The sequence below is a fragment of the Rattus norvegicus genome, chromosome 8 (genome assembly GCF_036323735.1).
Source record: "Rattus norvegicus strain BN/NHsdMcwi chromosome 8, GRCr8, whole genome shotgun sequence".
Lineage (NCBI taxonomy): Eukaryota > Metazoa > Chordata > Mammalia > Rodentia > Muridae > Rattus > Rattus norvegicus.
Window position 1 is genome coordinate 116,803,446 of NC_086026.1, and position 16,055 is coordinate 116,819,500.

The following is a 16,055-nucleotide window of genomic DNA, read 5'->3' on the forward strand; positions in this document are numbered from 1 at the left end:
GAGAAATGGACCAGAGTGACTAGAGGGAGTATCAGTCTCGAAGGAGAGTCAAAAAGGAACCCCCTTAACTTCAACCATTTGCCCATAGCCAGAGTGAAGCCAGAGCCACAGAAGATCACCTTTTCCTGGTAACCAGAGGTAACAAAGATCAGGGGAGGGGAGGACAGACTTCAGCTAGGATGGACCTGGGAAGGGAAGAGAGACTCATCCCTCTTTGGTTAGAGATACACTTCTTTGGGAGGAGACGATGGAAATCCACACCCTTGGCCCTGACAAAGCTGCTCAAGTTCCAGCGACTTTGCCTGCAATATGGGCATAGCTTCTGCTTTGGAAGCTATTGGAGGAACAGAAACACAAGGAAGGCCACGTGAGATATATCTGGCATACAAAACTTGAGCTGAAAACTCTGCTTGCAATGGGCCCATCCCCTCAATGGATTGGCCTTCTTTGTGGTTCAAGACCCCTCACCCTTCTTTTATACTAGCTATGTCGGGGAGAATAGCCTATAAGCCAAAGTCCTACCACCGGAAAGGGAAGCTGGACCGGGATATGTACGTACACTGGGATGAAAGGCTGCTTTGTGGGGAGCTGAGAAGCATGCCTCGTTCTTGCACAAAGAATCTCTCTGCCAGACGTGAGAGTCAACTGCCCCCGGTTTGCTGTGGACACTTTACAGTCCCTGAAGCAGATGCCACCTTTGCAAAATGAAGCAGACTCCCCAGTACCTTCCCTGCTTTCTCCTCGTGCCCATTACTCCTCTTCACCCCAACTCTCTCTTTCCAGAGTGAAATGCTCCCCAAAAGTGGCACCACAAGATGACCAAGGTCACCTAGCCATCTCTGGTCTCTTTGTCAGAGAGTGCAGGCAACTGTCCTCTTCTTATCCCTGTAGAAATCTGGACTCTCTGAGGGTAGGAACAGTAGGAGAAAGAATGACCTGGAGGTCATTTCGCCATATCAGAGCCTGCCTCCTGTCCTCTCCAGCTATGGACCTTAGCAAAGCCACTGAACTACTCTAAGTCTTTGTTTTTCCACATGTAAATGAGGGATCGTAGCGCTTGCCTTGAAGGATTGAAGATGTATTTTGATAACGTCTAGTTCAGTGGTCCATAAACTTTTTTTAGAGCACATAAATTCACGCTCGATTTAAATCTCAAGAGAAAATCCCAGTATATAAAATAGCTCTGTTGGCAGCGGAGGTGTGAGGCGAGGAGCTAGGGCTCCTCCACCAAATGCTAGGAGTTCAGGGAGTCCAACATAGACGAGCCCTGCTTCCAACTCTGACAGCCAGCTCTAGAGGGAACTGGAAATGCCACAGCAGCAAGAGGAGGTGGATGGCTTGTTTGACAAATTGGCATCCAAGATGGGTGTACCTCTAGGAGAGACAGGGGTGAGGAGTAGGGGTGGGTAACGTGGCAGACACAAGAGTGCCCTTCAAACTTCTTACAGGCAGATGAAGAAATGAGAGGCTCCTTGCCACGGCTGCCTCTCAGCTGTTCAACGGACGTGTTCTCTGTTCTCACAGAAAGACTTGCCACACCCCGCATCTGCTCACTGCAGTGCCCTTTGCCTAGTTTTCTCCATCTAAATCTGGCTTACCCTTTGAGTTCCCAATGTTACTACATCTCAGAGGCCTTCCGTGATTGTCTACAACCAAGGCCAGGAATAGCATTTCCTTCCTCTGCCTCCTGCAGCATGGAGGTGGGGAGAGTATACAGAAGCTAAGAGCATGGGATTCAGTTTTCTCCATCTATACAGTAGGAATACGAGGACTAAATTAAGTGACCCAGATAAAGCCCAGCACACAGTAGGTATTCAGCAAGCAGAAACTGCACATCATGATGTGGTGGCACCCTCTTTCAAGTTCTGACACATAGGAGGGATCAAGGAAATGCTTAACCAGGCCTCCCACCTCTTGTGTTCACTAGCACCCTGAGCCCCAAGAAACTAGTCTCCTCCATTAAAGGAGGGCAGTGGGCAGGGGACATAGAGAGCAAGAAGTAATAGAATGCCAGGCAGCTGGACTCAGCCAGCAACCAATACTGGTGACCAAGTCTTTTGGGGGTTCATTTACCTATAGTCCTCCTCTACCCTTGTGAGGGGTTTCTCCCATTTAATAGATAAGAAAACTAAGACTGAGTAAAGCTCATGGCATGCCTGAGACCACACAACATTCTTCCCAGTCTATCAACTGGAATGGTGGCAACTGGAATAATCTGGTCCTGCTTCATCAACATCTTGTTTTCCTGAGAGGGAACCTCCAAAAACCAGTACAGTCTTGACCAAGGCCTAAGTTCAGGTCTGGTTAAGGGTAGACCCCATCCTATATATTGGATATGAGGTGAGCTTCCTGCCTGCTGATTTGATTCCAAAGTGTAAGCAGGCCAGCTACTCAATGGAACAAAAGGAGGAATTTTACACTTATGGGCTAGATGGCAGCTGTGAGAATCCCTGAGAGCACAGAGGCTCCACCTAAGACAACAAGGTCTAAAGACAGCTACACAGTTCCCACTGCACCTTCAAGCCTTCCAGAGGCAGCTTCAAGAGGCTAGGAAACATTGAGACCCCTGCAGAGGCTGTAGCAAGCTGCATTTTGAGGCTCAGTTCTGATGCTGCAGTGGAGGGGCTGAATCGAGGGCGAGGGCGGAGAGGGGCTGGGATAGAATAGCAATGAGCCAGACTGCTGGAAGCCAGCCAGACTCAGGTTCTGAGGACAGAGCCAGGGCTCCCCCACCCAGCTCCTGCACGTGCGAGCGCACACACTCAGGGAGAGAGAGAGAGAGAGAGAGAGAGAGAGAGAGAGAGAGAGAGAGAGAGAGATCTATCACACACATGCACCTCTCTCACACACATACACATGAAAATCTCTGTGTGTCACACACACAACACACACAACACACACACACACACACACACACACACACACACACACACACACACACACACTTCTCATCACTAAAAGCTCCTAAGGCGGCCACCACAGTAACTATGTATAATAAATGCCTGTGTTTAGATTTGCTCATGTGAATGTGTGACTAGTTCATTTCTTAGCTCATCTAATACCTACCATCTGATTGTCCTTCTCCATTGTCCATTTCCCAGGTAGCCACCCGGAGGCCCTGGTTTCCAACCTCTCAGTCCTGGCTTGTGGGAACTCCATGCCAGAAGCCAGGGGGGCAAGCACTGAGTCGGGTTTGTCCCTGAGTCAGGTTTTCTCATGGGATCGTGCGTGACCACCGGAGACACATGGGATAGAGGAATAAGCCTTCCTCCTCTTCTTTAACTTAAACTGGCCTTACAGCACCTCTTCCCTAAGAGTCACACAAGAGGGCAAGCTCCTTCCCTTGCAAGAAGTGATGGGCCAAGTGTGACTGACTAAACCATGCTCCCTCAGGGCCAGCGGGAAAACACTAGATCTCTAACAGCCATTCCAAACTGGAAGAGCATAGGTCCAGAGGGAGCCGGAGGGCAGTATCTGGTCCCAGCTATTCTACTTTTAAACCCTACCAGGTACCCTTCCTGTCCCCTAAACGCTCTTTGATTTAAACTGCCCATGAATTTTCATCCTAGGCCACCTGAAAGCCATGCTTCAATTCTATACATTTGTGTGGTACTTAAGGGGAATGTCTGGTACACAGCGGATGTCCAGTTCCTATGAGCCACCCTCTGCCCCTCCCCCCATGAATGTAAACTTCCTGAGGTGAGAACCCCACCTGAGGCTGTTACTGGCACCTACTCTGTACCTAACACTAGTCTCAGGCATAGTGGGAACTCCGGCAGCCGAAGCGAAGAATCTGTCCATACGTTATGTGCTATTTGTATCTCCCTGCATGCTCAGCGTTTCGCTAGCCTTAGAGAGCACGCGAGGAATGTTGGCCTGAACTGTATGCACTTTGGGGACCCTCAAAGTCATCTAATTGCCCTCCTTTGAAGTCCAGAGCTGCAGTAAAGGCCCCCAAAGCCCACATGTTGCTACATGTCCTTGAAGTGCAAGTCCTTGGAAGTGAAATCTCACAGTATGGAAGATCTGATTTCCCAAATGCACAGTCCCAGAGGTAGAAGTGGGTCTGGACTGGGCTTCCCTCCTCCTCAGACCACACTGGGTTCTCCCCTTCCAAATGGATTGGAATGCCAAATTAGTTAAAGCGGGCTAGGCTTGCATCCTGGGCCAAGGCACCCTTTTAAAAGTATTGCACAAATGACACCTACCCTGATCCCCTGGCTGACACTACGAGGTGGGCACCCTCCTCTGCAGTATTCAGCCGAGGAACTTGAAGTCAGGGAAGCTGAGGGACTTGTCCAAGGTCACCAAGCTAGGAAGCAGCAGGATATCTCTAGAGTACTTGCCTTCTAACATCTCTGTGCCCTCACCACCCCCCACCCCCGTGCCCTGAGGGAAGAGGGGCAGCTGAGGAGGAGTGAGCCCCTTCCTGAGCCAGATGAGCTCTTGGAAAACTGGGAGGTTTCAGGATTGAAGCTGGGAGGAGAAATGGCACAGCGAGGGCCCCTTGAGGCTGCCCTCAGGGCTCCCAAGGGGCAAGGGTGCTCTCTTGCTGGAGTAGTGAATCGTCTTCCAGCATACCCCCCTCCCCTCCCCGATATTCTCACTGCCAAATGAAACCTGGCAGCTTCTGAAAATAGCTCCGTGCTGCAGCAGGCACTCTGCCCGCCCTTCAGCAGGCTGGCACGCAGCTGGGGGTGGCCACTGTGGGCAGACACTGGCACGCACAGGGCCGGGGGTGGGTGTCACACATCCAGCGCACAGGGGCGGCACAGAGCTGGAGGCATGGGGCGGCTACCATCCCTCGGTCCTTCTGACCTTTCTACAATGAATGAGACAGGGGTGCTGGAGTCTGCCTGGCGTGTTTACCAGGCCAGAGGCACCCTCTCTAGGCAGGCTAAAGTCACCGGTAGGGGTGTGGAGCTGCCCTTTGAGCACTTTTGTCCAACTGGGTAGACAAAGAGAAATCCAGGAATCATTGAAAAAACGTTAAAAATGTGTTTATTAATATCTGAATATAAAACCCAGCAGCACTGTTGTGGCTGACAAGATCTAAGGTTTCCCAGCCAGTGAGAAAGGCCAGGATCTAGGATCATCTAGGAAGGAGACTGGGTGCCAGGCACTTGTTAGGTCACCAATCAACCACTCAGCACCTGGATGTTACCCTGCGCAGGACAGGGCAGAGCTGGCTAAGTCTGGGCTCCGCCAAGGAAAACCCTCTCTGCTCCACTCAGGCTACAGCCAGGACCAGACCCCTTGAAGGCGTGGCTCAGCAGCTCTTCACCACCCAGGTCTGATCCAGAGTACAGGAAAAGGTCCTGGGTCACAGGGAGCCAAGCACTCCCTTTCACAAAAGTAAACCCAAGGGTAGCCAGTGCTAGCCGCAGAGACAGGCTTTCCTACCTGAGATCTGGTGAGTAGGAAGAGATGGGAGCGTTTGTCACAGGGAAGTTCTCCAGTTGAGATGAGAAGTTACCTTTTAGATCAGGGGGTAATGACAGGATGCTTGGTGCCAGGGACCCTAGTGTCTCTCTGAGTGTTACATGGGCTCATGCTATAGTAAGCCAGGGCTGGACCATCCAGGAAAATAAGCAAGCAGGACTCTGTAGCCTCTGGCAGACCACAGAGGAGTGAGCCTGGGGAAGGACAGCCAGTGTGAGAGAGACAAACCTCCCCAAGAAGGTAGACCCTTGACTGTCCCTCCTTCCGCCTTTGTTCAGTATTCTCAGACAGCAACATGGCCTCTGGTCACCATAGCAACCAATGGCCCAATACTTTCCTCAAGGCCAGACCCATCTGCCCACACAGCAGGATACATCCTTTATAGAAAAAGGGTAGATCCACCACAACTCCCAGTGGCCTAGAAGTAAGGCTATGTCCTAAGGCAAAACAGAGCTGTGGCCTCAGTCAAGCCAGTGTACAAAGTTGCCTCAGCTGTAGCAGAGAGCTCCCATCCCCGAGGACCCACAGCTTTCTAGAGCCTGAGACTTAGGCCGGGACTCTTGGGCCAAGCTCTTTATCCTCAAGTTCAATGTGACACATTAAGACAACAAAATTCTCCTTTTGTTTTAAGAATGACTCCAGCCCCTCCTGGCCAGAGCCTCAGGACGTTAGAGTCTGTCAGTCTGGCTCCTCCAAGGCACCACGAGTTACTGGTTGTTGCATCCCGGTGAGGCTGAGGAGCTGCCCCCCTGCTTTTTCCTCCGCTTGTTGAGGAGTCGGTTGTTAGAGGTCTTCAGGTCCTTGATTTTCACCTGGTCGTAGTCTACCCTCATCGTGGCCAGGGCACTGGTCATCTCTTCCTGCATAGCATTAGCATGGGAAAAAGAAGAGGTTGGTATAGACTGACCTTAAAAACCATCACTTCTGGGGTTGGGGATTTGGCTCAGTGGTAGAGCGCTTGCCTAGCAAACGCAAGGCCCTGGGTTCGGTCCCCAGCTCCGAAAAAAAGAAAAAGAAAAAAAAAAAAACATCACTTCCATGCCTGGGAAGCCCCTCCATAATAGCGTTAACAGGAGGAACAGTGTGTGTGACTCCAGAACCCGCTACATCCTTGGCCCTGGGCACAAAGGCAAGGTTCTACTTGGACAGAGAACTGAACCAGTGGCATTTGTATAGAACCTCGAGGTCTGAAGACAGTGACATTTCCCTGGACTTCCAAGAGTCTGAAGCTTGAAACCCTAGTGCTCTATGATGCTATCTCATAGGACCTGCCTGACACTTATGATGTCTAAAACTGTGCTGTTCCTATCTCAAATGCCTATTGGTCGTAAGAAAGTTTACGACCAATGCTTGGGCCCCAAATCCTTTCATCACGCCCCTAACCTAAAGTCCCCTCACTAAAGAGTGACCCATGAGCGTCATCCTAAATGGGAAAGTGCAGTAGCCCAGTGCTCAGTGGTATCCCATGGCTGGATCACTGGGGCAGTCACTGACATCCTCCAGGCACAGGGGAAGAACTAAACTCTATAGATTCTAAGGAGATGCCATCCTGGAATGTATAGAGACTGAGACAAAATCTACCCACCTTGACGTCATCCCAGTGGTCTTTGTCTTCCTCCAGCACTCGGGCTGTATGGAGTGGGGTCTGTGGGACCTCCATCGATTGCTAGAAGGAACGGCAAGCCCATGGATTACTGCCTAGAACTGTGTGGTACAACATAGGCTACGTCTGCCACATACCCTGCTCCCATTCTCAAGTGGGGAAAATGGTAGCTCAGAGAGGTGAGGGAGCCCGAAGGGGACAGTGGCAAAGCCAGACCACAGGTGGGGTGTTACCATACATCACTGTAGAAGGCCTGCCTCCAGGGCTATCCCCTCCCATCCTGCCAGCCCTACTCCAGGTCAAGATCATGCTCACATTGATCCAAGGATGGTTCATAAACTGCATGATGGTCAGCCTCTCGGTGGGATCTGTCTTCAGGAGCAGACGGATTAGCTGCTTGGCTAGGGGACCCAGAAAAGAGAGAGCAGTGAGTCGCAGTCCCTCACCCCCCTCCTCCTCCTTAACGTGAGTCACAAGCTCTGTCAGACAAGGCTATACATGCACCTACATTCTTCATGATCAGAAATGGAGAGCTAACAACTGTTTCTCGTTCAAGGTCACTAAGTGCTCAGGACAATTTGTTAAGCAACAATAGATAATAGAAGGCAGAATCATATGTGTTACTTGGGAGGGAAAATATGGAAGGGGTCCTGGGAAGTCAATATTGTTGTTGTTGTTTTGTTTGTTTGTTTGTTTTTCATGTTTTTCAAGGCATGGTTTCTTTGTGTACCCTTGGCTGCACTAGAACTCTTTGGAGCTGTCTCCTGGCTGGGGAGACAAATATTGAGCCCACTTGACAGATATAGAAACTGAGTCCTTGAAAGGTTCAGATGACTTGTCTAGGTTCACCAAGCTAGAATTTGAACACAAGTCAGTTTGACAGCCAAAGGTATCAGCATTTCCTCTAGGCTCCATCCAACATTTACCTAGCAACAGCTACCTGCCAGGTATGAGCCTCAATCTGCCTGGCTTCTCTCTTTCCCTCTTTCCTCTCACCCCTGCCCCTTCCCCACGTGTCCCAGCTGGCCTCTTCCCCTCTTTCTTCCTTCCTCTCTCTCCTCTCTCTTTTTGTCCTTCTCTGTCCCCTGTCCTCTGCCTCTATCCTTCTCCAGGTCCCAAAGAAACTCTCTTTTGCATGAGGTCTGTCACGTGACTTGATTGTTCAGGGAGTTGCCTTGGTAGGGTCTGCCAAGGCACCCCCTCACGCCACCATTTCATAAAACACAACAACAAAAACAGGATATCTGCCAAAATGAAGGTTGAAAGGGCCAGGTTGGGTAGAGAAGTTTACTCACCATCCTCAGAGACGTCTGCCCATTCAGGTTTAGGGAAGCCATACTGGCCCAAGCGAATCCTTCTCTTCATTCCTGGAGAGATGGCCTGGCCCGTGTTGGAGTAGAAGGGTGGGAATCCACACAAACTGAGAAAGAGAAGAGGTCATTTGGTACAAGGGTTGGGCACACAAGGGTCAGACAGACCCATTCTCTCCCTTTCCCTAGGGAGACAGGCAGCCAGACACCACAGCGATAATACGAGCCCTGTGGACTCCTGCACACTGCCAACAGCCTTGACATGAGGAAGCCTGCAGGCAGTTTCAAGGACTGTTTCTCACAACACGAGAAACAAAAGACAACCTGGCCAAGGGATGACACATAAAAAAAAAATCCCTCCCTAGGGACCCAGGGAGTGAGAAGCTGAAATAGCTTATAGAAAGGTAGAGGCAGAGGGTTGAGGCAGGGGTGGGGGGTGGGGAGTGGTACTCACAGGATGTACATGATGACCCCCAGGGACCACATATCGCACGACTTGTCATACTTCTCTGGACCCAGGACCTCAGGAGCTACCAGAGCAGAGGGCATAGAAGATCTTTCAGCCCCAAGGGTCTTGGGGACTAGGAAGGAGTCTTAAGCCTGGGTAAGGTGAGGAACAGGTACCCAGACTGGGAGGTAGGGCAGAGCAGACTGGTGTCTGGCACCTACTGGAAAGGCAGCATGTGTGTGAAGTAGGGGGAGGAGAGACAGCTACCAGGGGAAAAAAACTGCATTCAGACACTCCCCCCACCCCAGTTGCTTCGGCCCCTCTGCCAGTCTCAACTTGGTAAGAGAGAGGAAGGGAGAAGGCCAGCCCCAAGTTTGGAGAGGCCTCGACATTGACAAGAGGAGCTCAGTCTGCCAGCTGTGTTGTGTTGTGTCTCTCATCTCCCTGAACGCACAGCCTAGATCCCAGGATTCTGTGTTCCCAGGCAGCTTGGATACCCACCCATCGGCCTCAGTCTTCCCATCAGTGCAGTGAGGTCAGCAGGCCAGACTTATCATGTACTGCAGAGTACACTCAGATAAACAGGGGCCGTTTCTGGAGCTTTCTTTGCACCCCTTAGCGGCCCTCCCAAAAGAGAAAAGAGCTTCTGTCATTGACCAGCTCTCAAGGAAGGGGCACTTGTTACAGGGGCCTTAGGCTGTATTGGAGGCTGCCAGGGTATAAGTGTGTGGATACCCTTTACCCCCACCTAATTCCTGGCTCAAGGGACCCTTTCCCACAAGGCAGTTTACTAGTACCCTGTATCCCTCTAATGTAGGAGAAACAGCCTGCCCACTTTCTGAATATGAAGATGAAAACCGGAGAAAAAACAACCAAGGTTGGGCTCTGTCCCCCGAGCTGATGGCGGCCTTTTATCACGTATATATTTAGAGCTGCTGTGACGTCATTCAGCTCACAGGCCACAGCCAGAATTTTCCTGGATCTATTTTCAAAAGCAGAAGCTGAAGTTTGGAAGAATATTTTTGCAGCCTCCGGGCCCCCCCCCCCCACGTCACCCGCCTCCATGCAGACAAGAGCGCTCCCTCCTCCCTCCTCACCAAGGCTTTAACTCTTTGGTTTCCACAGCCCACTGGCTACCCCATACTACAGCAGTACACAGCGACGGGGGGGGGGGGGGGGTGTACAAGCCACAGGCATAAGACTCACCCACATAATAGGGAGTGTAACAGGGTGTCTGGAGGGCATTTTGGGTGGTTTCCTTGGCAAAGCCAAAATCAGTGAGTTTAAGTACAGCATCCTTCTCCTTGGATGTATAGAGTAGGTTTTCAGGCTGCATCCAGGAGAAAGGAAGCATTAGTAAGAAGGAAGGTACTGGGAGTGGTGGAGCCCCCTCTTCCAGATTCCCTGCCTCCATCCCAGTACATGATGAGCCAGCTCTGTTTTATGTAAAGCTCTGGGCTTTAGTCACTAACAACACGGAACTGACACCTTCAGTTGCAGAGAGAAAAGCGAAGTAGGTGCTCAGCCCAGACCGTAAGTGACCAGGTACCATAGAAAGACCCTAGGCAGAAACTTCTGTTCCTGAGTTGGTGTGAATACCATGAAATGCCAGAAAGGCAACGCTGGGGTAGAGAGCAGACAACTCGTGAGCCAGTGTCACCAAGCCCAGAAGGAAACCCACAAAGGCAGCAGGCCAGGCCCACCTGAGGTTGCTCAAGGAAGCACGTGCCCCCAACTCAGACCCCAGGAGCTACACAGAAGGAATCTTCCTTGCTGCAAAGCACAGATGGGGCTGGCAGATGGGGACAGGCAGTAGGGTTCCAGGGAAGAGGCAGCTCCGAAAGCTGGCTTTTAGTGAACAGGTAGGCTCTAGGTCCATGCCAAAGAGCAGAAAGGATGGTGCCCAAGCAAAACTTGGGTGGAAGAATGGTGCTCCCGTTTGGATGCAGTGGGAGCTGTTTGGTAGGCTCTGTTTGAGACAATCTGACCTTGGATTGGAATAAACAGAGGAGCAGTTTGGCATACTCTGCTAGAAGAAGGCTTTTCTTCCCATAGGAAGAAGAGAACTCGGGGGCTAAAATAAAGCAAGGATTTAGAAGGTGGGTCTGCTTTGGCTGAGGGTGTAGCCTGAATCTAAGGGTAACTGCATGGGCTAACCAGAGAGACATGACAGCTAGTCTCTCAGCTTTCCTAGGGCTGGGCTTAGGAGGAAATAAACCTTGTGCATAAAGGCGAGGAGGAACAAACAGATTCTGTGCTAACAGTGGCGTGCACACAAATGCTTCTGTGTGCATGCATGTAGTTATATGTTCATAGGGCTGCCTAGGAGACCTCAGTTTTCTCAGGAAAGAAATTTTGGAGCAGTTTGCTTCCTGTCTTTCAGATTCATGCACCAAGAAGGCAAGGAGGCCCAGCCCCGGGACCACCTGGGTTCATTCCTTCCTCAAATAGCCATTGAATGGCTTTGTTCTATTTAAATGCTGTTGTTTGGTGGCCAAATGTGTTTAAATTATATCTCTAACTTCCCAGAAGACCTGATGCTACAAGGCAGTCCCTCTCTAAGGCCTGGCACGTAGATAGATGGTCATAAATCCTCTCATTGATCAAGTGAACAAATGAAGGAAACCCAAAGCAGCAACTTCACAGCCTAAGGCAAGACAATTAATTTCTCTGAGAGCCTTAGTTTGCTTGTCTATGAAATGGGTAAGTGGCCCCTATCCCACAAAGCCAGGTGAGGATTAAGAGATGCTTGTCGGGGCCCACTGGCTGGAAATAGGCAGTTACTGTCATTACTATTGGGAGTGCCCAGTGTTTGAAGAAAACAAGGACGTCCATCTGGCGAGAGCAGAATGAGTATGTTGTGCCATGGGAGGAGAGAAGAGCAGTCTGAGCTGAGAAGCTGAGGCAAGGAAATTAGCCTCAATTCAGTGAGTGCTGGGGGGGGGGGCAGCAAAGGCTGCAACTAAGTAACTCCTTCCTTGTCCCCAAGGCTGAGTTTGGGCAACTCACCTTGACATCTCGGTGGGCAATGTTCTGGCTGTGCAAGAACTGGATGGCAGTGCCAATGTCCCGCATTATCTCTGCGGCCTCTGCAGACACAGAGAGAGGAGTGGGGACACAATGTCAGTTCTAAGTCATGGGACCTGAGGGGGACCCACCTATAATCTCTCTTGAGCATGGCCTAGCAGGTCAACACTAGATGGCAGTCCTACAACCCAGGTCTTCCGTCCTAGATACCCATCCAGACATTCCGATTTCTTCCAAGGATGTCCTGAGGGTTCTTTCCTCAGGCCTAGACTGCTTTATATCAGTGCTATTCCACAGTGGGTCAGCACTGAGAGCCTTTGAGTTCCTCGTCTCAAGACCATAGATAGTCCATCTTCAATGTCACAGATTCAAAAAAAAAAAAAAAAAAACCGTTGAGGGAATGAGACATTCTGTCTCCCTCCTTTTAGCTCTTAAGTGAATCTTGAGGCTCAGCGAGGGGCAGGCCTTGGCTAGTATGTCTTAGCAACCCCAGTGTAGCCTTCCCACCCTAACTCCCCACTGGTCCCAGGGTCCACACAAACCTCTCTCAGTGAAAGCCTGATCACCGCGCTCCTGAATCCTGCTGAACAGCTCACCACCCTCCATGCTGCAAGACAAGCAGAAAGGGGGAGACATGAGTATACCCCAACTCACTCACTCCACCCTGGATCAGAGGCCTGGGTCTGTGCACCATGGAGAACCTGGCAGATGGCTGTCAGCTCGGGTGGGTTGATCTGAACTTTCAGAACTAAGAAAAGATAGTGAGCCTGGATCCTTGCCCAGAAACTCCTAGGTTCCCTGTAGTGCTAGCTCTACCTGGCTGTGAGACCTTGAACACCCCCAACCCTATCCAACGGTATCCCCCAGATGCATAATGAGACGTCGGTTGTCATCTTCATAGTCCACTGCTCTCTGAGTGCTCAGTGTGGGCAGCTCCCTGGGTTCCATCCACCCTTCATGTACATGGCTACACAACCCCGGTCTGCTTCCTTTCCTCGGCTACCTTTTGTTAAAGAAGAATAATAACGCCAACCTCCAACTCGTCATGAAGATTGACTGTGTGATATACAGGGAGAGCTTGGAGCAGAGTCAAGCTCGGGGTGAATGTGCCTCCTTGCGGATCTTCCTCCACATTTAACATGGGGGTTACAGAGATGCAAAGGGATTAACAGGTGTCCACAGTCCTAACGGGTGGGTGGCAGAGCCAGGACTGAACCCCCAATGTGAACAGCTAGCTAACCTACAGAGGGAGGATAGACTTGAAAGGTAGATGAAAAGAACCCAGACAGGAGGCATAGGGTCTGAGGAAGGCTAAGGTTGAGCCCCAGAGCTGGCAGCAGAAACCCAAAGTAGAGAAAGGTCATGGCGGTCCCAGGACTCATTGACAGCATCCGACAGAAAGGAGAAAGCCAAAGGGCTGTGTGTATCCCACTCTTCCCCAAAGCTCCCTGCCCACACATTCAGGACTTGGCAGCTTCTTCTGACAACTCCTTGCAGAGTGGAAGCCCTGTCCAGGAAGGAAAGAGAGAGCTGTCGTAGTATTTTTCCTACCCTTGTGGAAACGCCCTAGCGGCCAGTTCCACAGAGCCAAGCTGGAGTGATACTTAGCGCCACTACCTGAAGGAGGAACTCCTTGGATAGCGGTAACCCCAGGGCAAAAGGACAGCAAAGGGGTTCGAAGGCAGGGGGCCTGCCTACCATTCCATGACGATGAGGAGGCAGCGCTTGCCGTGATGCATGTTCTCGTACACGTCCAGGATGCGCACAATGTGGGGGCCGCCTGAGGCCTGCCAGTGGTGGTCCACCTCCTGCCGGGCCTTGGGGCTGTCATACAGGAGCTGTGGGAGGCAGGCACCAAGAGCATCAGACTCAATTCCCTCCCTTTGCTCAAAGAGACCCTGACCTGCCCGAGTAGCAGGCATTTGTTTATCTGTGAGGAGCAGAATGAACCCCATTCAAATCCAGTTTTTCCTGCCTTGCAGTCCAGTGAACCTCTAGACTTGAGGGGGTCAGCCCTGGGCACAAGCAGCTTGGCCGGTAAGTCTAGATGGCCCTGGGAGGTAGGTGACAGGCTAGAGATCAGAGGTCAGAAAAGTCCCTATTTCTCTTTTCAGGGGAAAGAAATGAAGTGGAGATTGAGCAAGGTTTGTGGTGAATCACATGAGTCACGGGGCGCTGGGCCAGGGACCACATATCTTTTGAGCCTCGTTTTTACCCTTGATGACAGGGTTACCCAGTTATCCAGGCTGATTGGGATCTGCTTATGCCAGGCCCTTGGCAACTCCCTGTTTCTCGTATCATCTCTCTGTGAGAAAGTGGGAGTGTTAGAGAAAGGTGAAGGGAAAAGCTTAGAACACAGAGAAGTTGTTGGAACCCATACAGAGGCTGTCCGAAGGGGGGGGGGGCCCTGTGTCCATTCGTCTACTCTCTGAGACCTGGCCCTGGGTCTCCACTCAGACAAAGCTGTACTCCTGCAGGAGCAAAGGCAATTAAGACATCACATTCTCCAGGAGTGGGTGCAGAAATAAAACTGTCACTCCCGAGAAAAGCACTTCTAAAAGGAGTTGCTTGGAGCTGGTGGGGTGGCTCAGTGGGTAAAGGTTCCTGTTGCCAAGCCTGGTGACCTAAATTTGATCCCTGGATCTACAAGGTAGAAGGAGAGAACCAAACCCTGCAAGTTGTTCTACACACACACACACACACACACACACACACACACACACACACACACACAAATAAATAAAATCAGTTGTCTGGTCAGGACTTTTCCCGTAACTCTGCAGCGTCCCTGAGACCTCTGTGGAAAGGGATGCTAGAGAGATGGATCCACCTCAAGATGATCTCACCCTCATCCCAGGCCTACAGACCCCAGGTTATAACACAGAGCTTTAAAGTCAGGGCAGGGAGGACCTTAATTGAGGGAAATAACAGCCTGGTGGAGTTTGATGTAGGTTTGGGATTGGATTCCTTCGGTGACTCACTGTGACCTTAGCTAAGTATGCACAGCTCCAAGCCACAGCCCACCACTCAGTAAAATGTAGCAACAACAGAGTCACCCCACGAGATTCATCTCAGGTAAAGCGGGCACGAGGTAGGTGGGTGTCAGGAATCTCACTCAGGTTAACAGCCTTGGGCTATGGTTGCCTTCCCTAAGGCTGTCATCGGGAATGAGCAAGAGTGAGGGAAATGAGCAAAGGCCTGCAGCGAGGGAGCCTGAAGGAGTCGTGAAAGAAGTCAGCACAGGAGGGGAGAGGGCCCAAAATGGGGACAATAGTGACAAGCCATCCCCAGCAGGCTGGCCCATTCGAGGACCAGCTATATTTTATTTCTTATTTGAGGAAGGCTATGCACCAGCGATCCAATCGTCTCTGCCCTGCTCAGCACCTGTAGGAACCCAGGACATCCGGCCTTAGTTACAAGGGGGTATTGGGGGGAGCCAGGCCACTTTACACAGGGCCCAATTAAGATAGCTATGGGACCAAGGTCTTCAGATAAAGAGTGCCCCAGGGAAGGGAGAGGAATGTAGTAGTTTCTGGAATCCTCTGCTCTTTGGCTGCTCCCCCAACTCTGGAGGTGTTCCTCTCTGCTTCAGCCTGGGAACACAGGCAGTCCCTGCACAGAAATACTGGGAGGCAGGGCTTTCTACGCCCCTCCGCAGCTCTGATATCCCTACTCTGCTACTCTGGCTAGGGTAGGGATGCCCGAGACTGCTGTGGGCCAAGGTCTGAATACCATGGAGCTTGGCCTCTCAGAACACCTTTGGGGTCACACTGGAGCACCAGCTTCCTGCCGTCAGAGCTAATGGCCTTTATCTCAGACCCAGAAACCACTGCAGCAGCCACCCTCCCCTCTGTATCCTGGGGCGGGGTGGGGATATGATCTATCTTCCCTGTCCCCTACCTCTTGCTCCCTAGATCCCTCCTCCCCAAGCTGATGTGTCTCTGCTCAGGCCTCCCAGACTGGCTCTAGACACCTCCTCCCTCTGCCTCCCTCTGACATTCATTCCCACATAAGTCCTCCCTCCTTCTTCTCAGAAACCCCAAGCTCACCACTGAAATGCATCCAGTAGGGTCCGAGGCCCTTTCTCATCTCCATCTGTGGACAGAGATCTCTTTTCCACAGACCCTCTAGGTAAACAGTGCCCCACCCTCCCTACCCCAGAGCCCAGATCTGCTATCCCTGGGCCCTAAATCATTTATCCAGGCCGGAAGGCTGCACTTGCTAT

At 51.3% G+C, this 16,055-nt stretch overlaps 1 protein-coding gene across 2 annotated transcripts in view; it reads right to left on the reverse strand.

Annotated features, from left to right (window-relative positions):
• Positions 1 to 4,983: 4,983 nt before the first annotated feature.
• Positions 4,984 to 16,055, reverse strand: part of Mapkapk3 (MAPK activated protein kinase 3) — a 33,800-nt gene continuing 22,728 nt past the window's right edge. The window contains exons 3-11 of one of the 2 annotated variants that reach the window (NM_001012127.1): positions 13,529 to 13,668; positions 12,373 to 12,437; positions 11,813 to 11,892; positions 10,010 to 10,133; positions 8,810 to 8,885; positions 8,341 to 8,465; positions 7,361 to 7,446; positions 7,028 to 7,108; positions 4,984 to 6,302 (exon numbers count right to left, since the gene is read on the reverse strand). In NM_001012127.1, coding sequence (NP_001012127.1) covers positions 6,150 to 6,302; positions 7,028 to 7,108; positions 7,361 to 7,446; positions 8,341 to 8,465; positions 8,810 to 8,885; positions 10,010 to 10,133; positions 11,813 to 11,892; positions 12,373 to 12,437; positions 13,529 to 13,668 — 930 coding nt within the window. In that variant the 3' untranslated portion in view covers positions 4,984 to 6,149. The remainder of the gene's footprint in view (positions 6,303 to 7,027; positions 7,109 to 7,360; positions 7,447 to 8,340; positions 8,466 to 8,809; positions 8,886 to 10,009; positions 10,134 to 11,812; positions 11,893 to 12,372; positions 12,438 to 13,528; positions 13,669 to 16,055) is intronic. The other variant, XM_008766531.4, reaches the window with a different exon arrangement.